This window comes from Tamandua tetradactyla, chromosome 13, assembly GCF_023851605.1.
Source record: "Tamandua tetradactyla isolate mTamTet1 chromosome 13, mTamTet1.pri, whole genome shotgun sequence".
Taxonomy (NCBI): Eukaryota; Metazoa; Chordata; class Mammalia; order Pilosa; family Myrmecophagidae; genus Tamandua; species Tamandua tetradactyla.
Window position 1 is genome coordinate 81,939,069 of NC_135339.1, and position 26,021 is coordinate 81,965,089.

Here is a 26,021-nt window from a genome sequence, read left to right on the forward strand (position 1 = left end):
CTCTGTGGCTCGGCGGCCTCAAAATAATTCCTGATACCGATTGACCGCTCTGGGCCAGGCATGCACTCAGCACACTGCACGGGCATCTCATTGGACTTCGGCGGGGACCCACAGTCTCCCCAGCTAACAGGTGGGGGAACTTAGGGTGGAGGGATGAGTGACACCCCCAAGATTAGACTGTGGGAAATGGTGGAGACGGGTTAGAATTTGAACAAACTCCACGACATGATCTTAACTGAAATCTCATTCTAACCTATATTGAAGTAATGAATAATAACAATAACAATAAAATAGTAATGATGATAATTGAGCGGTTCGTCCATTGCTAAGATCTCGTGGAAACCTGCGAAGTTTGTAAAGGTGGATCTACAGTTTCACGTCTCCAGGTCATGGCGAGTGACCTCACGGTCTAGGAAAAGGGCAGGAAATTCTCCTGTGGGTAGGGCAGGGCTGGATGACTGGGGTCTCATCTCTGCACTCAGCAGCATCTGGAAATACAGAAGTTTGCGACACTGCCTCTGGCACCGTACTGCTTACAAGGGCGAGAGGGGCGATTTGTGGAGCAAAAGCCACATACTTGCTAAGGCGTCCTCCCTCTGGAGACCAATAAAGCAGCGATTCTTTTTCTGGAAACATCTCTATCAAGCAGACATCTGTTACTCTTAGGCGATCCATATTCTATAACAGTTTAGAAAACAGAGTTTAAATGCTTACATAGGGAGAAAACAGCTGGCCCGCGTTGCAAAGCAGAGTATAAACTCTGCTGGGATTAGCACCAGAGTAGCAATGCTCTGAAGCTGGCGGGACGAGGCTCTCAGCAGCCCCCGCAGAGGGCAGTGAAGAGTGCGTGGAGAACAGCTGCGTGCAGGAGGCCACCTGAGAGGGCACCCGGAGGCTAAAGCCGGAGCCATTTGAACAACCAAGTAAACACCATAGTAAAATAAAAGTCTACACTGTTTTAAATAAAAAACATATACATGGAAGAAAAAAGAAAAATCTTCCTTACAGAAGAATTTCAGATAATTGATGTCGATTCTGCCCCCTCATTCCCTGTAGGAATTAAAGCTTAAGCCCTGACTCCCTTTGCATGTGGCAGGATGTAGTAATTTGCTTCCAAAGAAAAGAGTATGGAAAGGGCAAAAAACCTGCACCTGTAAGGGTCAAAGCCAGCAAGCATGACCCTGGCCACGCTGATGCCATGAGCCCCATGATAGGACATGATGAGAAGGACACCTCTTCCCAAACCCCCAAACCCCAGCCTAATTGCAAGAAGAACATTAGACAACCCCAAATTGAGGGCACACCACAAACTACCTGTGCTCTGTACTCAGGACCCACAAGGTTGTGAAAAACAAGGAAAGACAGAAAACTGGCACAGTCCAGAGGAGGTGACAGAGCCACGATCACGAAACTTGACATAGCTCCTGGCCGGGACCCTGGAACCAAACAAGCACTAAGCGAATCCTGGGTGAGGTCTGAAGATTCAGTAAATGTAGTTTTGACCGATGGGATGGTGATAGGATGGGAGCTGTTAACAGTAGAGGAAACTGAGAACTCTCTGTACTCTCTTTGTAACTTTTCTGTAAATCTAAAGTTATTCTAAAATTGAAAGTTTATTTTAAAAAGAGAAAAAGGAATAGCTGGGTGGCAGCCTTCTCCCGCAAATAGCCACGTTCTAGCTGTAAATGGCTAAAAATTTGCCTGAGCTGGAATCTGGCCTGGCCTGATAGTAGGAAAAGGAGCAAAAGTTCCAGGTTCCGATTTACAGAGACAGAAAGTAGAGGTTTCCAGGGGCTGGGAGTGGGGTGGGGTGGGAGGTGGGGAGTGGGGAGTGGTTGGTGGGACGAGATAGTTTTGATACTGGGTGGTGCTAAGGGTAGCACAATGTTGTAAATGTAATTACTGCCACTAAATTATACGCACATGCAAAAATAGTTAAAATGGCAAATTTTATCATATATATATATATTACCACAAGTTTAGAAATTAGTGGGGGGCTAATCTCACTAATAGTGTCCTTAAGTTCCATCCATGTTGTTACATACTTCATAACTTTATTCTGTCTTACAGCTGCATAATATTTCATCGTGTGTATATATGCTGAATGAGATTAGCCAAAAACAAAAGGACAAATATTGTATTCTCTCACTGATATGAACTGACATTAGTGAATAAACTTGGAATATTTTGTTGGTAACAGAGACATTCAGGAGATAGAAATAGGGTAGGATATTGGGTAATTGGAGCTGAAGGGATACAGATTGTGTAACGGGACTGAATATAAAAACTCAGAAATGGACAACACAATACTATCTAACTGTAATACAATTATGTTAAAATGCTGAATGAAGCTGAATTAGAGAATGATAGAGGGAGGAGGGCTGGGGGCTTAAATGAAATCAGAAAGAAAGATAGACAATAAAGATTGAGATGGGAGGGGACCAAGATGGTGGCTTAGCAATGTGTGTGTTTTAGTTCGTCCTCCAGAACAACTACTAAATAACCAGAAACATTACAGAACAGCTCCCGGAGCCACGATAGTGACCGGACACACAGCGTACCCCAGTCTGGACCAGCTGGACCGGCTGCGAGTCTCTGGAACCAGTGTAAGCTCTTTAGATCAAAGATTTCAGAAGCACAAGCATTCACTCAGTACATGTCATGCACATCTGTGATCTCATTCAGTTCTCACATCACCCCTAATAGCATCTGATATAGACTTCCGGGTCAAGACGGTGGCTTAACAACGTGCGCGTTTTAGTTCGTCCTCCAGAACAACTACTAAATAACCAGAAACAGAACAGAACAGCCCCTGGGGCCACGTCAGTGACCAGACACACAGCGTACCCCAGTCTGGACCAGCTGGACCGGCTGTGAGCACTCCCCAGAACCCAGGGAGAGTCTGCCAAAGTTAAAGGTACCGCGTCATCTTATGCTGGTGGGACCTGCAGTCAGACAAGCGCCACACACAGGGCAGGATAAGAAAAACAGAGTCCAGAGACAGGAAAGGAAAGTCTTTCAAACTGCTGGGTCTCACCCTCAGGGAAAACCAACACAGGTGACTCTTTCCTCCTTATAGGAGGCCAGTTTGGTCTGGGAAAATCTGGCTGGGGTATATAATATCTAGGTAGACCCTCCTAAGTGTGTGTGGGGGGGGAAGGCACCACACAAGCAGGGCAAGAAACAAGAAAACAAGAACTGAAAAATTCTCCTCTGTTAAACAAAACTTAAGCTAAAGGTCCAGATAAAGCTGAACGGAATGTCAAAGAACAGATAGACAACAAATTCATCCAGCAAGAAAACCCTAGATAAAAGAAGTGAAAGCAATCTCCAGAATAAACTAATTAAGGTAATTAAATGCCTAGACGCCAGCAAAAAATAACAAATCACACTAGGAAAATTGAAGATATGTCCCAGTCAAAGGAACAAACCAACAATTCAAATGACATACAGGAGCTGAAACAATTAATTCAGAATGTACGAACAGACATGGAAAACCTCATCAAAAACCAAATCAATGAATTGAGGGAGGATATAAAGAAGGCAAGGAAAGAACAAAAAGAAGAAACTGAAAGTCTGACAAAACAAATCACAGAACTTATGGGAATGAAAGACACAGTAGAAGAGATGAAAAAACAATGGAAACCTACAATGGTAGATTTCGAGAGACAGAACATCGGATTTCAAAACTGGAGGACGGAACATCTGAAATCCAACAAGAAACAGAAACTATAGGGAAAAAAAAGGAAAAATATGAGCAGGGACTGAGGGAATTGAAAGACAAATATGAAGCGCATGAATATACATGTTGTGGGTGTCCCAGAAGGAGAAGAAAAGGGAAAAGGAGGAGAAAAACTAATGGAGGAAATTATCACTCCATATCATAAGTCTCTTATGAAAGACTTAAAATTACAGATCCAAGAAGTGCAGCGTACCCCAAAGAGAATAGATCCAAATAGACATACTCCAAGACATGTAATAATCAGAATGTCAGAGGTCAAAGAGAAAGAGAGGATCTTGAAAGCAGCAAGAGAAAAGCAATCCATCACATACAAGGGAAGCCCAATGAGACTATGCGCAGATCTCTCAGCAGAAACCATGGAAGCAAGAAGACAGTGGGATAATATATTTAAATTATTAAAAGAGAAAACCTGCCAACCAAGAATTCTATATCCAGCAAAATTGTCCTTCAAAAATGAAGGAGAAATTAAAACATTTTCAGACAAAAAATCACTGAGAGAATTTGTGACCAAGAAACCTGCTCTGCAAGAAAACTAAAGGGAACACTAGAGACAGATATGAAGACAGAAGAGAGAGGTGTGGAGAAGAGTGTAGAAAGGAAGACTATGAGTAAAGGTAAAAAGGAGGAAAATTAGATAGGACATATAAAACCCAGAAGGCAAAATAGTAGAAGAAAGTACTACCCATGCAGTAATAACACTGAATGCTAATGGATTAAACTCTCCAATCAAAAGACATAGTCTGGCAGAATGGATTAAAAAACAGGACACATCTATATGCTGTCTCTACTCAAAGGACACGAGGCCAAGGACACAAATGGACATTTACACACCAATGTTTATAGCAGCATTATTAACAATTACCAAGAGATGGAAACAGCCAAAATGTCCATCAATAGACAGTTGACTAAACAAACTGTGACATTTACATAAGATGGAATATTATGCAGCTGTAAGACAGAATAAAGTTATGAAGTACGTAACAACATGAATGGACCTTAAGGACATTATGCTGAGTGTGATTAGCCAGAAACAAAAGGACAAATACTGTATGGTCTCACTGATATGAAATGACATTAGTGAATAAACTTGGAATATTTCCTTGGTAACAGAGACCATCAGGAGATAGAAATAGGGTGAGATATTGGGTAATTGGAGCTGAAGGGATACAGACTGTGCAACAGGACTGAATATAAAAACTCAGAAATGGACAGCACAATACTACCTAACTGTAATGTAATTATGTTAAAACACTGAATGAAGCTGCATGTGAGAATGATAGAGGGAGGAGGGCTGGGGACATAAATGAAATCAGAAAGAAAGATAGATGGTAAAGATCAAGATGGTATAATCTAGGAATGCATATAATGATGGTGAAATGTACAATGTACAAATTTTAAAAATGTTTTTGCATGAGAAAGAACAAAGGAATGTCATTATTGCAGGGTACTGAAAATAGATGCTAATTAATATTTTAAAATGTCACCTTATGTGTGAGGCTAAAGCAAAAAATATTTATTTGTTACAAAATTTATATTTTGACTAGAGCATTTCCTAACATAACTCATGTAGATAGTTTGATTGAATGTCATAAGTACTTGGAATCTCAGGTCAGACATGAGATTTTGTTGGTTTGTCCAGCGTGATGCCCCGAAGAATCCCAGAGTGATTTGATCAGTGAGTGGAAAAGTATTTGCAAAGTCCTTTTGGGGAATGGTGAGAACAGGGTAAAATTCAACCTCCCCAAATTGAATTCTTGATATTCTCACAAGCAGTGTGGACAACCAAAGCTATAGGCTGAGCCCCCAGTCTTGGGGTTTGTTCATATGAAACTTAACCCCACAAAGGATAGGTCAAGTCTACTTAAAATTTAGGCCTAAGAGTCACCCCCAAGAGAGCCTCTTTTGTTGCTCAGATGTGGCCTCTCTCTCCAGCCAACATGACAAGCAATCTCACCACCCTCCCCCTCTCTGCGTGGGACATGACTTCCAGGGGTGTGGACCTTCCTGGAAATGTGGGACAGAGAACCTGGAATGAGCTGAGACTCAGCATCAATGGATTGAGAAAAACACTAGAATGAGCTGAGAATTAACAACAAGGGATTGAGAAACCTTCTTGACGAAAGGGGGAAGAATGAAATGAGACTAAGTGTCAATGGCTGAGAGATTCCAAACAGAGTTGAGAGGTTATCCTGGAGGTTATTCTTATGCATTAAGTAGATATCACCTTGTTGTTCAAGATGTAGCGGAGAGGCTGGAGGGAAATGCCTGAAAATGTAGAGCTGTGTTCCAGTAGCCATGTTTCTTGATGATGATTGAACAATGATATAGCTTTCACAATGAGACTCTTTGAATGTGAAAACCTTGTGTCTGATGCTCCTTTTAGCTACTATATCAACAGAAGAGTAGAACATATGGAATAAAAATAAATAATAGGGGGAACAAATGTTAAAATAAATTTAGTTTGAATGTTAGTGGTAAATGAAAGCGAGGGGTAAGGGGTATGGTATGTATAATCTTTTTTTTCTCTGTTATCGTTTTATTTCTTTTTCTGTTGTCTTTTTATTTCTTTTTCTAAATCGATGCAAATGTTCTAAGAAATGATGAATATGCAGTTATGTGATGATATTAAGAATTAATGATTGTATATGTAGAATGGAATGACAACTTAATGTTTTGTTTGTTAATTTTTTTAATTAATAAAGTTAAAAAAAAAAGTAAAAAAAAAAAAGATTGAGATGGTATAAGCTAGGAATGCCTAGACTGTATAATGATACTGACTAAATGTACAAATTTTAAAAATGTTTTTGCATGAGGAAGAACAAAGGAATGTCATTACTGCAGGGTGATGAAAATAGATGGTAATTAATATTTAAAAATTTCAACTTATGTGTGAGAAGCAAAAATTAAAGCAAAAAATGTTTATTTGATGCAAAATTTATATTTTGACTAGTGCATTTCTTAATATAACTTATATAGATAGCTTGGTTGAACACCATAAGTACATGGAATCTTGGGTAGGACATGAGATTTTGTTGGTTTGTCCAGAGTGATGCCCCAATGAATCCCAGAGTGATTTGATCAATGACTGGAAAAGTATTTGCAAGCCCCCTTTGGGGAATGGTGAGTGGGGAGAAATTCAACTTCCCCAAGTTGAATTCTTGATATTCTCACAAGCAGTGTGGACAACCAAAGCTATAGGCTGAGCCCCCAGTCTTGGGGTTTGTTCATATGAAACGTAACCCCACAAAGGATAGGTCAAGTCTACTTACAATTTAGGCCTAAGAGTCACCCCCAAGAGAGCCTCTTTTGTTGCTCAGATGTGGCCTCTCTCTCCAGCCAATGAGCAGTCTCACCACCCTTCCCCTCTCTACGTGGGACATGATTCCCAGGGGTGTGGACCTTCCTGGCAACATGGGACAGAAATCCTAGAATGAGCTGAGACTCAGTATCAAGGGATTGAGAAAACCTTCTCCACCAAAAGGGTAAAGAGTGAAATGAGACAAAGTGTCAATGGCTGAGAGATTCCAAACAGAGTTGAGAGGTTATCCTGGAGGTTATTCTTATGCATTAAGTAGATATCACCTTGTTGTTCAAGATGCAGCGGAGAGGCTGGAGGGAACTGCCTGAAAATGTAGAGCTGTGTTCCAGTAGCCATGTTTCTTGAAGATGATTGTATAATGATATAGCTTCGCAATATGACTGTGTAATTGTGAAAACCTTGTGTCTGATACTCCTTTTATCTACCTTGTCAACAGATGAGTAGAACGTATGGAATAAAAATAAATAATAGGGGGAACAAATGTTAAAATAAAAAAAAAGAAAAAAGAAATTAGTAGGGGGAAAAAAAAGACCCAGTTTCCAGTCGTGCTGCACCAAACCCAGCATGGGGACCTGGGCAGGCGTCCCAGTAGCTCCAAGCAGCAGTGCCCGTGGTGCAGTGGGGAGCCTGCGTGCTGCCCAAACCCGACACTAGTCAGCGCCCAGCTCGTGCAGAGGCCCCAGGGCACGCCGGCCTTCGCCCACCCTCCCGGCCCTGCACTTCTGTGACAACAGCATAAGCTGGGCACTACCAAGGGGCAGCACTGAGGTGCCGGGTTAGAATCAGATCAGCAAAAACCTCAGCTCCTGGTCCATTCGGCATTCGTCGGCTCACCCAGGAGACACTTGCAGAGCCCCTGCTTTGGGGCTCCTCTGCCCAGATGCTGAGAATGCAGTGACACGGACCTGGTCCCTGTCCTGGGGATGGATAAATAACCCTGAGCTTGCCCAGCGAAGCCGGTGCTCTCAAGGGGCATAAAGTGGGGGGATGCTGGCAAGGGGTCCCCAGGAAAGGCCTCCTCTGGGAAGTGACGGACCATTAGAGACATACAGGATGGGAAGGGGCCAAGGCTGGAAGGAGGCCTGGGCAGCGGGGACAGCAAGCGTGGATGGGGAGCGCCAGAGTGGAGGGCGCAGGGTGAGGTGGGGCTGGGGCCAGAGCTCCCTGGCCTTGCAGCTGCGCTCATGGTCCCCATTTTTATTCTGAGAACAAGGAGAAGGTCCAGAAGGGGCTTAAGCAGCAGGACCAGAGTCTTCCTTTAAAAAGATGACTCTAGGGCTGCTGTTGGGGGCCGTTGGGTCAAGATGGGGTGAGAGCATGGAAGAAGGGGGGCCTGGGCAGCTAGGAGGCTGTGACATGGAGGGATGGGAAGGCAGGGGCGCTTTCAAGCAGGACTCTGGAGATGAATCTGAAGGACTTAGCAATGGGTCAGATGTGGAAGTGCAGGGAAGGGGGAAAGGGTCAGGCTGTTTCCAGCTGCCCTTACCCCAGGGCTGTGTTGAAGTTGGGCAGACTCTTGACTTCCTCCAGAAATCTGCAGCACCCGAGGTCTGATGAGAGGGGCGCCTCTTCAGCCAAGCGCCCCGCCTGCAGGCCCTCACTTGGAGGCCCTGGAAGGGGGACTTCCACGCTTCTGCTTGAGCAACTTAGGATTTGCAAGGCTCACAGTGCCTGTGCCTGTGGAGATCTCAGGAGACCCCTGGACTCTGTCAACACTTTGGGGATCATTTCAACCTGGTGATTCTACCCCAATGGCAGGAACCCGCCTTTTTATATAACTAACCTTGTGGGGGTGTGTGTGTGTGTGTGTGAGAAGTAACTGAAGAAAACCCTGGGAGCAAATGCTGCACAAAGTCTATCTAACCCTTAAATAAATGCAAGTTCCAGAACTTCTGCAGCCAAAATGAAAGCAAATAAAGACAGAATGTGAGTCATGAAGGCAGCTCATCTGGTAGTTTGTAAAGCTTGTAAACAAAGCATGCTCCCAAATTCAGAGCCGGGACCTGGCATCTGTAGCTCCCAAGTCTGTGGACAGATGTCCTCCTTTGCCAAGCTACAGTGGGAAACTAAACTAGGAGACTGACTCTTCATTCTCTTTTTTTTTTTTTTGGATGCATGGTCCAGGAATCGAACCCAGGTCTCCTGCATGGAAGGCGGGCATTCTAACCACTGAACTACCCATGCACCCTCTTCATTCTCTTGAGTTCATCTGAGACTGAACCAAAAAGTTTGTCACCATAAGCGTTGAGTTCTTATTCTCCTATTTTTTAAAAAGAAACACTTTCCTACCAATCCTGATATTTGGGGGAAAGGCAAAACCCAGCTAATATACATCAGACATGAGCAGAGCCACCAGGTCACGCTGCGTCTGTCTCTGTCCCGGGCGTGGGCCACTTTCTCTCTCATGCCAGATTTTTATAAGGACTCCTTCACGGATCTCCTGACCAGCTGCTCCCTGAGGGCAGGATTCACCCCTTGTGCTTTCACATCCCTACATTCCTATGTCCAGTACCTGGACTGGGATTAGTAGGTACTTGTGAAATATATTGTGTGAATAAATTAGCATCGTTTCCAAAAGGCCAGTATTCACCCCAGTCCTGGACTTTTCTGGGGATCCTGCTCAGACAGAGGATGGATCAAAAAGGATGCCGGGTCAGGAGACAGAAGGTTTGGTTCCAGCCTCAGGTGCCACCCCTTGCAGGCCTGTGTTTGGGTGGCAGTCATATCTTTCCCTCAGGTTTTCCCACCTCTAACCCAAGAGTGAGGCAATGGGGGAGAAGCACCTGGAAACAATAAGGTGCCCTGCAAGGGTGAGTTGACCACCATCCTGCCTCAGAGAGACGTTCTGCAGTTGAGCGGGTGTGCTGGTGAGGAACCCCAGGGAGGAAACGGTCCACAAATCTCTCTTACCCTCAGAGAGCCAGGCAGGCCAGCAGAGTGGACGTGGAGCTTTAGCGAATGACCGCAAAGTCACAAAGCAGAAGGTCATCCAGGCTGTGCCCTGCACATGGCAAATGGAGATCAGGGCACGAAGTCAGGAGCTAACAGACAAGATTAGGCTTGTTATAAGGCAATAGGGGATGGTGGGGCCTATGGCCAAATGCAGATTTCACACATGATCTGACTAAGGTATTTGTCTTGGATGTTTTAAAATATGTGCCCAAGCAAACACAGCTAAATGCATCTCATGGCCCGTGGGCTGAGTTTGAGAACCTTGTAGCCAGTAGACTCCAATGGATCAAGGATCGTCACGTCTCATTCCCCTCAGTGCATCCCCAGCACCTAACACAGATCATAGCACATTGTAGACACAATTTAAATACAAATCAATGGGTGGATGGATGGATAGATGTACACAGAGATGAATTGAAAGACTGGGTAGAAGCTTCCATCTGGCTATGTGGATTCCCCCAAACCACCTGGGTCTCTTGCTTCTGTGATTGCTTCAGGAAACCAAGTTAGGGCTATGCCGCAACTCTCCCATGGGCAGATGTAGGCAGCTGGCAGAAGTGAGCAGGAGGAAGTGATGGGGGTACGTGTTGGTGGGGACATGCTGTGATGAAACCCATGCAGCTCCCTGGCCCGCAGCTCTTAGGGCAGCTCCAAAGGGAAAAGGCTTTTCTTTTCATAATTTCCTTGACTACCTCTGGCTGTTTCCTTTTGTCAAGTGCTTATAAAGAAATCAGCACCTCAACGTCTCTCTGAACCCAGCATTAAAGGGTGGAAATAAGAAGGGGACCTCCCAGCCCACCTCCAGGCCTATTTCCCTGCTCTCTGCTGAAAGTTGAGTTGGAGAACCTATTTTGTGTTCAACCCTTACTCTTTAGCACAGCTCACTCTACTCATTGGGGCTTGAAGATGAGCTGAGGCTTTGAGCCAGCTGGACGCTCCAAGCCACATTCCCATCTTCACTATGTTGCATGGGACAGGGCCCATCTGTGGGGAGAATCCCTTCTGGAAGCAGGATGTGTCCTTTGCTACTTTTTGCAAATTGTTCAATTCTCAGGAGTAAAGGCTCCTGACGGCCGTCCCTTCCGCAGGCCCGAGACGGAAGCTGCTGGGGAACCACAGGGAATGGATGACAAGGCTGGAGAAGCTGGGGGCGGCATGAGGGATGACACTAGGGCAGACTCATCCGTTGGGTGACAGGCAAACCAGTTTGCCCAGAGCTGAACCAGCGTGCGCTATTGTAACTGCTAATCCCACCCCACCCCACCTTTCTCTCTCAGAAGTGTCAGGGAATCCTTCAAATGGGCGAACGCTCACAAGCAGAGGTTAGCTGCCTTGTTTGCATAAATAGGAGACTAAGGTTTCAGCTGGGAACGGTCCAGCCCCAGTAACCTGAAGGGAAAATTGGCAGAACTGCTCCTGCCCTGGGGCTGCACCCTAAAAAGGAGTTCCTGGTCAGCCTGGGCCCAGCCGGCTCCCAACCCCCGCCAACCCCAAGCCCTTCCATCCAAGAAGAGCAAACTTCAAAGGCAGCGTTTCTTTACCCCTGTTGAAGTCTCAAGCCTGGAGTTACCAGGCCCGGCAAAGGGTCGGAGTAGAGAAGCAGCGGTGACTTTGTGTCCCCAGATGGGCTGAGGGAGAGTGGGCACATCCCAGCGATTGCATCTTCAGCCGCCCTGCGCCACGCGCCCATGCGGCATCACTGTGCATTGCCATGGGACCCTGAACAATTCCCCGTTTGTCTTTTTTTCCCTCTCCCTTCCTGGTTAAAGTCTTGTTTCTGTCAAGATGAACTATTTATCTGTGCTGCACGAAATGTCATGGATTGTAGGCAAAACCAGGCAAACCCACGCACAAGAAATAATCACCCTTAGATGACGCGCACATGCGGCTCCCCAAACCTAGAAACTGTCGTGATTACTTTTCTTTTTTTTCCAGCACTGAACATGCTCTCAAGAAGCAGTTAACCCTAAAAGTGCCTGAATTTGTCAAATTAACTTATTCTTGGGCTAATGGGCAAAGTGACTCTGAGGACGTGGCTGCCCCTTCCTCCCAAAGGCAGGACAAAGACTTCCAAGGTCAAGGGGGTTCTCTGTTCCACCCGGTGGCCTCACATGGAAATTTCATGAAGGAATAAAACACTGAAAGTGTCCAGTGTGTAAGGGATCTTTCCACCTTGTGTGTGTGTGTGTGTGTGTGTGTGAACTGCAACTTCAAAGATATTTGTTTTTTCTGTTTGTTTTTTATGTAAGATTAGCCATCGTGCAAAACTGGTCAAGCAGTTAATCAAATACATACATCCCACCGAAGGGCTTTGTACATTTCAGTCCCTGCCAATCACAAAGCAATTATAAACCCTGCATGGACCTGAGAGTGAGTTCCCGTGCCTCCTAAAGCCCGCCCCTGGCTCTTTGGGGTGGGGGGTGGGGTGGGGGGTGGACTCAGGTGTTGTAAATTCTTGAAGCTCTTTTAGCTGCAGTTTGGGCATCGGGTGGGTCATCCTCCTCTTCCTCAGTTCGCTTGTGCTTTAAAAACAAGTCAGACTTTAAGAAGCGGCTGTAGCTGTCGTACTTCATGAGATTGAAGATCTGAGGAGGAAAAGAAAAAGTGTCTGAAGACTGAGGCTAAGCCAGGCCGCAAATCATCCTATCAGATATTTATTAGATACCTCCCATGGGCCAGAGAATATAGCTATGTACAAAACACATGCAAAGAAAGCTGAAGTAAGCCATGTGCTAGACAAAGCAGAGTCCCTGAATGTTTTTGGTCAGTATTCTCAAGGCATGCACAGCTTAGAGGGTCCCAAGAACAGGTATATCTTTATTTTCCACTGAATTATACATTCACACGACACTGATTCATGACTCTTTATCAAGAGCTCCTTTAAGAATCTCCACTTTATTTGGATAGTTAATAGAGGGACGTATTTCTCCAAGGGCTTAAGATAATAGAATGGAAAGCATGCAAAGACAGTGGAGTTAGAAGGTCATGGTTATGTCAGATGCCACCAATATCTTTAAAGCTCCCAGTAAGTCTGGCATTCGAGATTTCAAACAAACCTGTTATTATGCTAAGAAACAAAATGAGGCTTATTCAAAGCAGGGTATGAGAGTAAAACTACAGTCTTAGCAAGGAGAGACTTTGGAAACAGCCCCTAATTAAAGAAAGCAGCAGCTGGCTTAAGTGTGCAACCAAACAGCTGAGGACCTCTGGTCAAGCCTAAACCCACCCACTTAGAGGACTGCCACCTTCCGTTCCCAATATATTGTCCCTGGCCAAGGAGGACCCTCTGGCTTCCACTGGACTCGCTCCCAGTGCCCACCTTAGCCACTCTCACTGCCAAAGAACCTCAGGCCAGGCAGCTCCAAACAGCAGAAATGCTTCTCTCCCAGGAGTCTGGGATCAAGGCATTGGCAGGGCCAGACTCCCTCTGGGGGCTCCAGGGCAGGGCTCTTCTGCCCTCTTATGGCTTCTGGTGGCACCTGGTGCTCCTTGGCTGGTGGCCACACCACTCCCATCTCAGCCCCTTCTCCATGTCTCAGCATGTCCTCTTCCCATTAGAACACCAGTCGTTGGATTAAGGGCTCATCCTAATCGGGTATGACTTTATCTCAGCTTAATTACATCTTCTTCCAAATAAGGTCACATGTGGGGTCCCAGGTAGACACGAATTTGGGAGAAGGCACCTGTCAACCACTGCACCTACCCCCATGTCTATGCCATCTTCCCCACCCCCTTGCCCTATAAAAGGGGTGGGGGAGAGGACAAGAGAAAAGGAAAACATTTTCCAGCTGTCAAAGGGTTTATCTTTTGAGAAATCTCTCACGATTCATCTCTCTCTCTCTCTCTCACAATCCCCGACCTTTCAACTTAACTTTCAGGACATCTGCTGTTTAAAAATTCACAGCATGCCCCCTGGTGACTTCCCTCACTGCTCTGACAGGGGCTCGACAAAGTGGAAAGTTCCAGGGGAGTCTAGAAAGTCACTCACCGCCAGGCTTGGTCATCACATGGACGATAAAACCCCAACAACTTTTAAACATGCCCTCTTCCAACACACATGCGCAACCTGCTTTGTAAATCAAAGGTCTGAGGGGTGCTAAGGGCTCTGAACATCTGCTTGGGGGTGGCAGGTGCCCCAGGAGAGAACCTTCAGCCTTTATACCATCATTTCCCTCCGATGGCTTCAGCCACAGAAGAAATGCTGTAGTCATTTTGCTATAAACAGAGTCCACAGTCTAAGGAAAGATTTAGGATTTTGGATTTTCCTTAAGCAAGTAAAACTATTACCCGGTGCTTTTCCAGTATTGCCCAAGATCTCTACCTGCTCAGAGAGGCCAGACCCCCTTAAACTCCCAGTGGTTCCTCTTCTAGAGCAGTTTATCTATTCTGTAGCAATCTTGCAATCCTAGACATGTTTATAATTTGCCAAGGTTTGTAGAAATTATTAAAAAAAAAAACCTTCAAAAAATACAACATCCATAGCCAGGGAAGAGGTATGTCGAGGAATTCCATTACTATATTGTGCCCTCCCCACCCCCCCACCTCACCCCCACCCCCGCACACAAGTGGGTGAAGCAGGTGTCAGCAACCCTCACCCAATTCCAGCCAAGCCCCAGGGCCCCCAAAGGGACGTTTTAGACGCCCACCCAGTTCAAAGTCTGGAACGGATGCTCCAAGTGTGACGAATGACGCCAGCTTCCTGAGTGACCCCCACCCCCCACCCCCACCGCCGGCACCCAGCCCGTGCCCCCTCCTGCACCCAGACCCACAGCCGGCGGAATCTACCGCCTGAGCAGGATGCACTGCGGCCCGAGCGTCTCGTCTGAGCTCTTGCATGTGGGAGCTGAGCATCCTGTTTGCCGGCAGTGGCTCGGCGGCTCTGACATCAAAGAAGAGAAGAAAAAAGGCCCAACTGGAGCCCCCGGGTCAGAGGGGGCGGGGAGGGGGGAGGGGCTGCCGCAGCCGGGAGGAAAGCCGGGCGCGGGAGGCTGCAGCGTGGCTGGCACCGGGTGGGCGTGGGGTGGGGTGGGGTGCTGGCAGGACTCTCAGAGCCCCCGAGAGATCTCTCAGGAAGCTGCGGGCACTTCCGAGCTTTGGACCAGCAAACTCGGAGGGCAGGGGGCTGCGAACTATTGACCAAGGGCCTACGGGCCACTCCCCATCCCGGACAAGTGCGAAATGCCAGACTCGGGGGCTTGCTTCTCCGCAGAGCTCCCCACCACCTCCTGGAGCTGCTAGGTCCCCAGGGCAGGCTGCCCTCCAGGCACCCCCATCACAGACGCCTCAGGGCAGGACCCAGCAAAGACAGTTTCACAAATGGAGAAGCCTCCTCAAATCTCTTCCAAGAAAGCTTCTGACCACGGCCTGATTTATCCTGATGGCAAACGGCCACCAGGGGGTTCAATAAATGTTTACTGAGCCTTAAGGGCACCCACTGAGGGCCGGAGAAAAGGGTCATGGGAGGGGGGGTCAGGGAGCAACACTGCCACGAGCACCTTCCAGGGGACGGAGCACCAAGCACCAGGCACAATTCTGGGCACTCTCTTGTTTAACCCCGTCCACTGCCCTACAACAACTTCTGATTTTACAGAAGAGGACACCTGGCTTCCTTTCGGCTTCCCTGCTTTGCCCATGACAGGTGCAGCAGGTGCAGCAGAGAGAGAGACACAGGCAGCGAGTCCAGCCCGCTCGCCTAACCACCAGGCTATACTGCCACTCACCAGCAGAATCCTACGCAAACCACACACAGCCATGACAAATGAGGTCTGCAAAGGTTGTTTAACACGCCAAAGGGTATGTGCTAAACGACTGAGAGCTAAATTTAAAAATTGGGTCTGAATCAATGATCCTATGTTCTGTCTTTAAGAGTGTGTTTATGGGTGTAAGTGGGAAACAAGCATTCACAAACGTCAGAGCAGTGGGTTGACTAGCATACCCTGAAATTCATGTTCTCCCCAGAACCTGAGAATGTGGCCTTTTTTGGAAATAGGGTTAGTGAAGGATCTCCAAGAGGGACCATCCTGGATTTAAGATGGGTCCTACATCCAGTGACTGGTGTCCTTAGAAGAAGAGGAGAGGGCGCATGGAGAGGGTAGCTGGCCATGTGAAGACGGAGGCAGAGGAGGGAGTGATGCAGCTACAAGCCCAGGGATGCCCAACATTGCCAGGAGCCACCGAAAGCTAGGAAGAGAGTAGGGAGGAGTCTCCCCTAGAGCCTCTGGAGGGAGCAGGCCCTGCCGAAACCTGAGTTTTGGACTTGTAGCCTCCTCAACTGTGGGAGAATAAATTCCACTTTATGGCATTTATTCCAGGAGGCTAATACAGTCAAGTCACTGACTCTATCTCACTTCCACTCAAGCACAGAGTGGGAGACAGTCCTATGGGGCAGATGGTTCTACCAAACCTGACTCCCTGTGGGGAGCACTGGCCTCACCCTGGCCTGGACTATGACCATCATCTGCCCAACACAAGCAGATGCCTCCATCTCTTTGCAGGGAGGAGAAAATCAACAGTGAGACAAATCTGGGTGGCGTGGGCAGAAAGCATCAGGGCAAAACTAAAGCAGATGGTCAATTCAGGAGATGGGCAGCTGGTGGAGCAGAAAATCAAGCTGGCAGCTAAGTTGGATTCTGTACTTAATTTTTTTGGCCAAGGCAGCTGTGGCTTAGCAGGGTGTCAGGTTTGGGCAGCCCCCATCTCTGACTGAATGCTTCAAGGGTGAACTGTTTAGCACCGTTGCCTTGGAATCCAATCCTGCAGGAAGCTGGCGGCAGAACTCGGGGTGGAAATGAGAAGAGGGCCTTCCAGGGGCTGAGCAGCTCTGCTAGAGGGTCCCATACTCAGGGAGACCCTCCTTTTCCAGATCCCAGATCGTGATTTATTGGAATTTTCCTCTTTGCAAGGAAAAATGTCCAGCTGCAGGTTTCAACTGTTCAGAAGTCGGTGCTTCAGGAAAGGAGCCCTCATTGAAACGTTCTCATCCCTGCAGAGAATGGGGGGCTTCGTGTGCCTCTAAGGCCCCTCAGTGAGCATTTCATCGCTATCTCAATTATATTTCAAACCCAATAAATATCTTAACGCTTCTCCGAAGACAATCTAGAGACCCAAACTAAACACGGAACCTCCCTTCCTTTCAAAAGTCTCTGTCATGTTATTTCAACTGGGCACAAGGAGAAAAAAAAATAATAATCCTTTAATGCAATAGAAAGTTTTATTAATGTGATTTCATATTTGCTTCCAGAACTCAGTCTAGTTTTTACATGAAAATTGCTGAAAGGTGGCGGCAAGCACTGCTGTCTCTGAATTACAGCTCCAGAATGTGGTTTTTTCCTATGCATAGACTATGTGCATACTTCATACTCCCAAGATCAGGCTGGCAGTGGGAAGGAAGCAAGCCCCTCTCCCTCTAAGCCTCACCCGATGAAATGATGACAGAACCAGCTGGGCCCCAGAGCAGCTCTTGGGACAAGGCACACGTAGGAATGTCCCTGGCCCAGAGGACCCTCTCTACTGATGTGGGAATGGGCTGCACCCAGAGCTCTGAGAGCAGGTGCTTCTAAAGCAGCCCTCGCCTCGAAGCACCAGGTGGGCACATGAAGGGTGCTGCCCCACCCAGGACGGCATTCCCACTTCTGGCAGGATCACTAGGGATGGGCAATGGACCACGGGGGGGGGGGGGGGACTCCAGAGAGATGCTGGGCCCACACTGGGGCAAATCCCCTCCCTGGGCTCTGACCTGGAGCCATTATATATGTATGGCCATGTCTACACTTTCTTCTGGAGTCTACAATAGGGATCCAAAGTCCAAAGGACACACCCTCTTCTCGGGAGCAAGGCATTTTATTTTTGCTTTTCGTCCTTGCAAGGAGAATAAGTGCCCACCCCACCTCTCTAATTCCCCGAGACATTCGTTGAAAGTTGTAAAAAGAAAATCTCAAAATATTTAAAATACCATCCTTCACCCCCAGCCCTCACATGGCGGACGGCTGTGGCAGGCATGGGGAGTCCACTTCCCTGCACTTAAACTGAACACCGTGGCATGCCCCTTTTGGCTTTGCGTGCTGGGAAATGCCACTTTCTGGATCAGGTTTGATCTTGGGGATCTAACGTCAGCTGGCACCCAAAGGACCAAGACGTCCAGCACGGCAGGTCCACGCCTCCCCGCCGAGGTCCTGCTCACAGAAACCAGGGGTGGGGGTGGGGGGACCCTGCACAACCCTGGAGTCAAGGCAGCCCCTCCCCTACTGGGGTCCCAACTGCTCGTCTTACTTATGTCCAGAAGGAAGTGTTTCTCACATCTGGGATTCTGGGGAAATTCAAAGAAACTATGCTGCTAAAAAGGGGCCCAATTCATGGCTGTTTTCTCTCGGAGGATGTGGCTGGAAGCGCTGACAGCTCACTGATGTCTTTTTTTTTTTAAGCATCGGAAGTTTGAGGACTTCCTTTTCTGTGGAGAAGCCACCTTCACAGACCCATCCCGGGACTAGGCTTGAGCCCCAATCCTGAAGTCGGGGTGAGGGCTTCTCGGCAGCACGTGAAATCCTACTTTCGAGTGCAGGCATTGGGAGCCCCACGTTTTGCAGAAGAAGGAGCATCCCAGGCCCCCTCCAACTGAGGAAGTAATCAGCTCAAGTTGCCTTTTGACAAGGATCCAGCCCTTCCTTTCCTTACCAATCTCCTGAAGTCCCAGGGACAACAGAGGGTGCAACGCTGCGGAATTCAAACCAGAGGCCTCAGGGCACAAAGGTGTGTGAATCGGTGCTGAAGACTCTTTAATCTTTCACGCAGCACAAATTCAGTCACTGAGCAGATCTCAAAGCGCTCAGTTCTTAAATGTTATCAGAGTAGGGTCTGGAAGGAGAGACGCCATAGTATACTTCCGGCTGGGGAGAGAGAGGGAAGGGGCGGGGCCTTGGAGGGCTGCAACTTTTCGCTTCATGTCCTCCCAAATTATTTGCATGCTTTTTTCTTTGTCTTTACAGTGAACATGTACTAATTAAATCTTAAAAGTTAATTCATCCCCAAAACACAGAACTATCAAACTTTCCCACCTGGCAAACCCTGAAAACTGTCTCAGTGAAACACTAGGGACTCCCAAGCTAATAGGCCAAGTCGCTGATCATGAGGCTTGCTCTTAGGAAATTTATTTCTATAGCAGAGAAGCTAAGCCTACCTATAGTTATGCCTGAGAGTTATTTCCAGAGAACTTCTTTTGTGGCTCAGATGTGGCCTCTCTTTTCTCTCTCTGAGCCCAATTCTGCAAGGAAAATCATTACCCTCCTTCCTATGTGGGACAAGACATCCAGGGGTGTGAGTCTCCTTGGCAACATGGGACGTGACTCCCAGAGATGAGCCTGGCCCTGGCACTGTGAGATTGGTAATGCTTCCCTAACCAAAAGGGGAAAAGAAATGTAACAAAATAAGGTATCAGTGGCTAAGAGATTTCAAACAGAGTGAAAAAGGCTATTCTGGAGGTTACTCTTATGCAAGCTTCAGATAGATATTGCTAATTGTCACAGTTTGCCAAACCCCAGTCAACATCATACCTGCTAACCTTACAGAACACCCTGGGCTTTAACCGAAATTCTACAAAAGTTGCAGGCACTAAGTTTACTTTTCAGAAACCTAAAACTTTCAATTGGTTCTCAAGCCAGATAAGTCCTGAAATCCAGAGGTGCCAGCCTCTCCAAAAACATCAACCAGTTCCATCCCCCTCTCCCATACTGTCGACACCCCTTTTCAACATGAAAAAAGTTAGAATGGGCACAGCCCAAATATCCCGAAAGATTGGGAGAAGGATCAAAAGAGAAGGAGGAGTTATAACACAGAGGATAGGTCTTAACAAATGAATACGACTGCTGTATCATTATATCAATATTTCTTTTTAGTCTCCAGTGTGTTGGAAAAAATAGAAGGAAAATCCTGAAATTGTGGAACTGTAACCCATACCAAACTCTGAAATCTGTTCTATAACTACTTGTTAAAATGTACTTTGAAGTGTATTGCTTTTTTGGTATATATATTTCACAGTTAAAACACATACAAATGAATTCATCCAGAATCCGGAGTGACACAGAAATGGGAGGACTTGTGGCTGTTCCCACAACCACTGCTGGCTTGGCGATTAGTGCAGCCACGATGCTGGCAAGTCCAGCCCTGACTGACACTGAAATTTTTTTTTACAAAGAAGACCTATTTAGGCTGCCGGGACTAATCTGATCCCGTCACATTATGGCTGAATCTTTAAAAACAAAATTTTTTTCAGTTTTACAAAGATTTTTAAGTAGTTTTCTCTGTTGAGATATCTAACACCCATACGGCTCAGTTAGCCCACTGAAAGTGTATAGTTCAGGGGGATTCGTACACATGGCAGAGTCACAGAGACGCGTGGCATTCACCACGGTCAGCCTTAGGACCTCTGCATTCAACCTAAGGTTGAATTGGGTTCCCCACAAAAGATACATTCAAGTCTGAACCCCAGACCCTGTGAATGCGATGCTGTTTGGAAATAGGTCTTTGAAGAGAGGTTCAGTTGAGACCAAACTGGATTACAGTGTCCTCATAAGAGAAAAAATCACACTTAGCAAAGGCACAGAGGGGAAGGCCTTGGGAAAGCAGAGGCAGAGATGCCAGTGCTGCAGATGCAGGCCAGGGGCACCCCAAATGCAGGTAAGAGCCAGAAGCTGGAAATGGGCAAGGAAGGGTGCTCCCCTCCTGGCTTCTGAGGGAGCATTTCTGTTGTTTTAAGCCACCCTTGTACAACAGCCCCAGGAAAAGAAGATACTCCCCTATCCACTGAGCCCTGCCCAGGTCCTAAGCAACCACACTCTCTGTCTCTACAGAATTCCCCCTTCTGGACTTTTCTGGGAGTGGAATCATACAGCATATGGCCCTTGGCAGCTGGCTTCTTTGACTTAGCCTCACGTTCTCAGGGGTCATCCATGGCGCAGCACGAATCAGGGCTTCATTCCTTCTTACTGCCGTGGTTGAAACCCAGCACCGGAGAAACCGATGGAAATGCTCCAGAACCAGCCTGGGCTGGGGCAAAGGGGAGCATGACCAAGAAGGGGAGACAAATGTAGAAAAGGGGAAGAAAAGCTTTGAAGAGTTTTGGCGTCAATACCAAAGACAATAATGACACAAGAGCCGGCATCCAGGAAAGGGAGATGGCAGCAAAGGCCAGAAGTGGCCACGGAAAACAAAAGGAACTCAAAGGTGGGAAAACTGCATTTCCAAACACTTCTGCTTCCCGGGGGGAGGGCTGTTCTCAGGGGCCAGGGCCCTGGCGGGAAGCACGTGGCTGAACCAGCGCCCCAGGTCCCGGCGGGGCCTCCGGGAGCCTCTCACACCAGGGAATGTGCTCGTTTGTAAACCCGGATGCAGGGTCCAGCTTCCCCACGACTACCTGAGGATCAAATCAGATGCACACACAGAAGCAATGTGCTAACTGCGAAGCACTTTAGCCCAGCATTCACCATGGAGAAAACCAACACAGATGCTCTCTGCTGCACTTTGGGTGGGAGCTCAAGGCTTAGAGAGGCTGAGACAAGTGAGCTCGGCCACACTTTTGGAAGATAGTCAGATCAAGCCAGGCTTTCTCAACCTCAGCCCTCTGATGTTTGGGGCTAGAGTGTTCTCTTTTGTGGGGTTGCCTGTGCATTGTGGGGTGTATACAGCATCCCTGGCCTCTACCCACCTGATGCCAGGAGTACCCCTGCCAGTTGCAGCACAAGAAAATACCTCCAGACATTGCCCTGTGTTCCCTGGAGGACAAATTCACCCCCGGCTGAGACCCACTGCCCTGAGCTGAAGTCCATGTTCGAACGTCACCTTCTCAAGCACAGAAACAGTTATCACTCAGGGTGGCTGGTGTGATGCTAAGATGGGGCCTCGCTCATCTTTATGACCACCTTATCATAACCCCCATTTCACAGATGAGGAAACCAAGGCACAGAAAGAGGCTGCCCTTGCCCGAGGTCCCACAGCTAGTAAATTCTGAGATCAAAGAAGGGGGAAAAGGTCAGTCTAAGGAAAAAGGCTGTGGCTGTCGGAAGCAACTTCAGGGCACCGGGGCATGGAAGGCTGGTGGGCTGCTTGGCAGCGGAGCTCAGAGAGGCAGCAAAGTGTTTGCCTCAAAGATGAGGATGTGGAAGACACACAAAGAAATAGGACCCTCCTGGGGTCAGATGGAGGCAGGACTGGGACATGAGATCCCGCTGGCCCCTCCCAGCTCACGCACTAACCCTCCATACAGGGATAAGGATGGTGAATCGAAGCTCGGCCCCCGGAAGTGATGGCATGAGGCAGGGGTGGGGGCGGGGTGTCCAAAGTAAAATCAGGTCATCAGGGAACAGCAATGAGCCATGGTCAGGAGGCCAAGGGTTTGCAGCCGGCTTTCTAGTAACGGAGAAGGCTCTGCACCGAGTCATCCACATTCTCTGGGCCTGCTGGGACAGACACGGCCGGAGCTGGAGATCAGAGCCTGGCTGCCCTGTCCTCAAGAGGACCAAACCTCCTTAAGCCAACGAGCACATTCTATAAAGAGCCACTGCTCAAAAGCCCTGCAGTTAAACTGGTCCTGAGCCCGGACAGCCCCTCCAACCCTAGCTTCCATCCCCCACCCCCACCACCCACTATACTCCAGTTACACTGACTGTGCTAGTCCGGGCACATAATCGGCTGATTGCTGCCTCAGGGCCTTTGCACTTGCCTCACCCTGGAAGGTTCTGTCCGAGGTTCTCACCTGGCTTTCCCTAGTTATGCAAGTCTTGGTTACCTCCTCAGGGCTTCCCCCCAGAATACCAGATCCAAAGCAGATCCCTTCCTGTCACTCGTAGCCCATCACCCTGTGGTATTTCCTTCTTAGCATTTACCTTTCTCTGAGGTGATCTGACTCCCCCAACGAGAATGGAAGCCCCGCATGAGTATTCCTAGCTGCACCCCCAGTCCCTAAGACCGTCCCTAGTACACAGTACATGCTCAATCAATTTTTGTAGCATAAAGGAATGAAAGAGTGAGGAAATCGACAAACTGGCAAGTATCTAGAACTTGGACCTCCTGGGAGTAGATTCTTAATGCAAGAAAAGAGGCTGCATGGAATTGCAATTCCACACAGCAACCAAGTCTTCATAAGGCAGCCTCCTTCCTCCCTGCTTCCCACACCTCCCAGGCATCCAGCAGCAGCCTCTGCCTCCACGTCAAAGGACCCAAGCGCCGGCACAGGACCACCCCTGCCCCCACGGCTACTTTCCCCTCACAATCCATGCTTTTGAGCAAAGGCATATCCAACTGAATAAAACATTCTAACCCAACTACACTGACCATAATTTAACGTCTGCTTAATGATTTGGGGTCATTGGGCCCACATCCTCAGTGTGGGGTGTGGGCACCCACCTCGTGGCTCCAGATTCCTGTGCTGTGGTTTGGTTTCTGTCCCTCCCTGGCTCTGAGTCATCACCCCACACCCCCTAACAGCGCATGAATGAACACCTTCTGGTCGGCCATGACCTGAGAAAGCACAACTTGGGATCACTGGGCATAACCAAGAATCAACAGGATCTGAGTGAGGACCCAAGGAGCTCTCGTCTACACAAGCTGGATGGACGTCGGGGCATCTAATCTGAGGTTCAAGGAGGATTTTCCAGGTCCTTCTGGGCTCTGGGCTGTGCCTGACAGCAGCCTTGGGACAGCACCCGAAGCTATGGTAAAAGCTGAAGGATCCCCAACCGAGCTGAAGCCAGGCTTCGGTTGGTTTTTAAAGTTATATGAAGTCTTGTGGTTCTACATATGTTCCCCTCAGCTTCCAACCCCTTCACTTAGGGAAGCAGGGCTCCCATGGGGGCCTCTAGGGAACGGAGAGACCCACAGACCCTACTGAGCAGACACGTGGACGGTCACCAGCGAGACCCCGGAGAGGCCGCAGCAGAACCCAGAGGCTCTTCGCAGACTCACTCTGAATCCGCTCAGATTCCAGATACCTTGTTTTCAACCAGTTATGTCTTGAGAAGATAGTTAGTGTCTCTTTCTCCCCATCAAATAAGTGATTTTTAACAGCAGGGCATAAATGTACTTTTTAAATTTTGAGTAGCGAGAACTGCATTATTCTACATTGGTAATATGTGCATATGTATGAAATATATATATAGATGTATTTTAAAGATGGAAAATCTAGATATGAAATGTTATTTAGCGTTTATATCCAGATATGGCTTATAAACAATTTTTTTTCCTCTTTTGGGTTTTTGTGATTTTTTAGAGAAGTTGCAGGATTACAGAAAAATCATGCATAGAATAGAGTTCCCATTATTTTGGTTTCCCACGTTTTTTGGTTGCCCATGTATGATTTTCATAATTAGATAGGTGGAAGTTATTTTTTTGAGTCATTTTGTTTGTCACTTAAAGTATATATATATATATATCCCTCTGTCCCTTAAGTTTCCTCCTTGCTGTACCAGTTCAATCTCCCAATGTCTGCATCCAGTCGGGTGAGACATTCTGAGACATTTTGCAGGTCGAACCATGTGAGATCTGATTCTTGGGAGCCAACTGGTCCACCACACTGAGTAAATCAATCTGTCTCAATCCTCGCTGCCTCGACTGCTTCTATAGCCTCAGGAAATGGAGCTGCTTGTATTGACATGGCATCTCCAATCCCTCTGCTCCAGAGAGCCTCATGGGGTTTAAAAAGAAGTGACGGGCTGCCCAGGAGCCTGGGAGATGACCAAGGCAGTGAGTGCAGCAGAGAGAATGTGGCAAGTGCAAATCCTGCCTCCAGCACTTTCTACTACGGGTGTGACTGTGCTAACAAATGTCTTCCTTTCCCCTAACCTGGCTTTTCTCATCAGCGAAATGGGGAGGCTAGTATTCACTGGAGATTAAGTGATATAATATCTGCCAGGTGTGGCATTAGGCACAGAGGGCAGCCATCGAGCAGCAGATGTTGTTGCGATTCAGTAAGGGTTCTCCACCCTGGCTGCATTTTAGAGTGCGTGAGGAGCTTTTAGAAGATCCTGAGGTCTGAGTGGGGCCAGGCATCCCCACGTGGTTACATGCACAAGGACTGCCTTTGCACCATCCATTCCACTTCCTTTTTACTCCACAACTCCGCCTCATGGCATTCTTCCCATTAACTTAAAATCACCACCCCTAGAAGGCCTTAAGCAAGTCTCCCATGTGAACCTGAGTTCCTTCAATACTCATTTTTGATAAAGAGTTCATGTGGAATTTGCATTTGCCATAATTGGAAAACATTCTCAAATTACTTAATACATTTGTATTTTTTATCTGTAATTTGTTTTCTACTTGAGGATGAGCAATGATGAGGCTTCCTGAATGCTGGGACATGCTCCAGGCTCTGTGCAAACACCAGGTTGTCCAAAAAGGCAAACCAGTGTTTAAGGCAGTGTTTCCCAAAGTGCAGTCCCAGCACCTACAGCACCAGCATCGGCCAGGGGCTTCTTAGGACAGCAAAGTCTCAGCAGACCCTGGATCTGCTGGTTTAGTGGGTAACTCTGGGTGCAGGCCCAGGCATCTGTTTTAACGAACCCTCCAGGTGATTCTGGGTACACTCATGTTTGAGGATATCTGGATTAAAGCGAAAAGCTAGTCTGCACCTGAATGCCAAGTAGAAAGAAGGTGCTGCTTAACAAGGACAGGGAGAAGAAGCCTGAGCGTGTGTTCCATTTGTCCCCGAGAGTGCATACACCATTTCACAAGGACCGACACAGTGGGAGTAGTCCCATCTGTGGACACGTGTCTGAAAGAGCTCTAGACGGTGGTTTCATCCTCTTTGCTTATTATGGCTGGCATTCTTAGAAGGACATTTACTAGAAAACTCAAGTTTATCCCTTAGAGGGCCATACTGAATACCTGATTTCTCCTGCTTTCTTAATGCTGCCAGACATTATTACCTTTTCTTTATGACACAGAAGGTGCAACCATGAATCAGTTTACGGTTCGAGGCCTCAGAAGTAGGTGGAGGTATTTGGATATTTGTCCAAATATAGCCCC

General features: G+C 47.5%; 1 protein-coding gene across 2 annotated transcripts in view; it reads right to left on the reverse strand.

Annotated features, from left to right (window-relative positions):
• Positions 1-12,204: 12,204 nt before the first annotated feature.
• Positions 12,205-26,021, reverse strand: part of RGS10 (regulator of G protein signaling 10) — a 37,695-nt gene continuing 23,878 nt past the window's right edge. The window contains exon 5 of one of the 2 annotated variants that reach the window (XM_077124431.1): positions 12,205-12,598. In XM_077124431.1, the coding sequence (XP_076980546.1) occupies positions 12,452-12,598 (147 nt within the window). In that variant the 3' untranslated portion in view covers positions 12,205-12,451. The remainder of the gene's footprint in view (positions 12,599-26,021) is intronic. The other variant, XM_077124430.1, reaches the window with a different exon arrangement.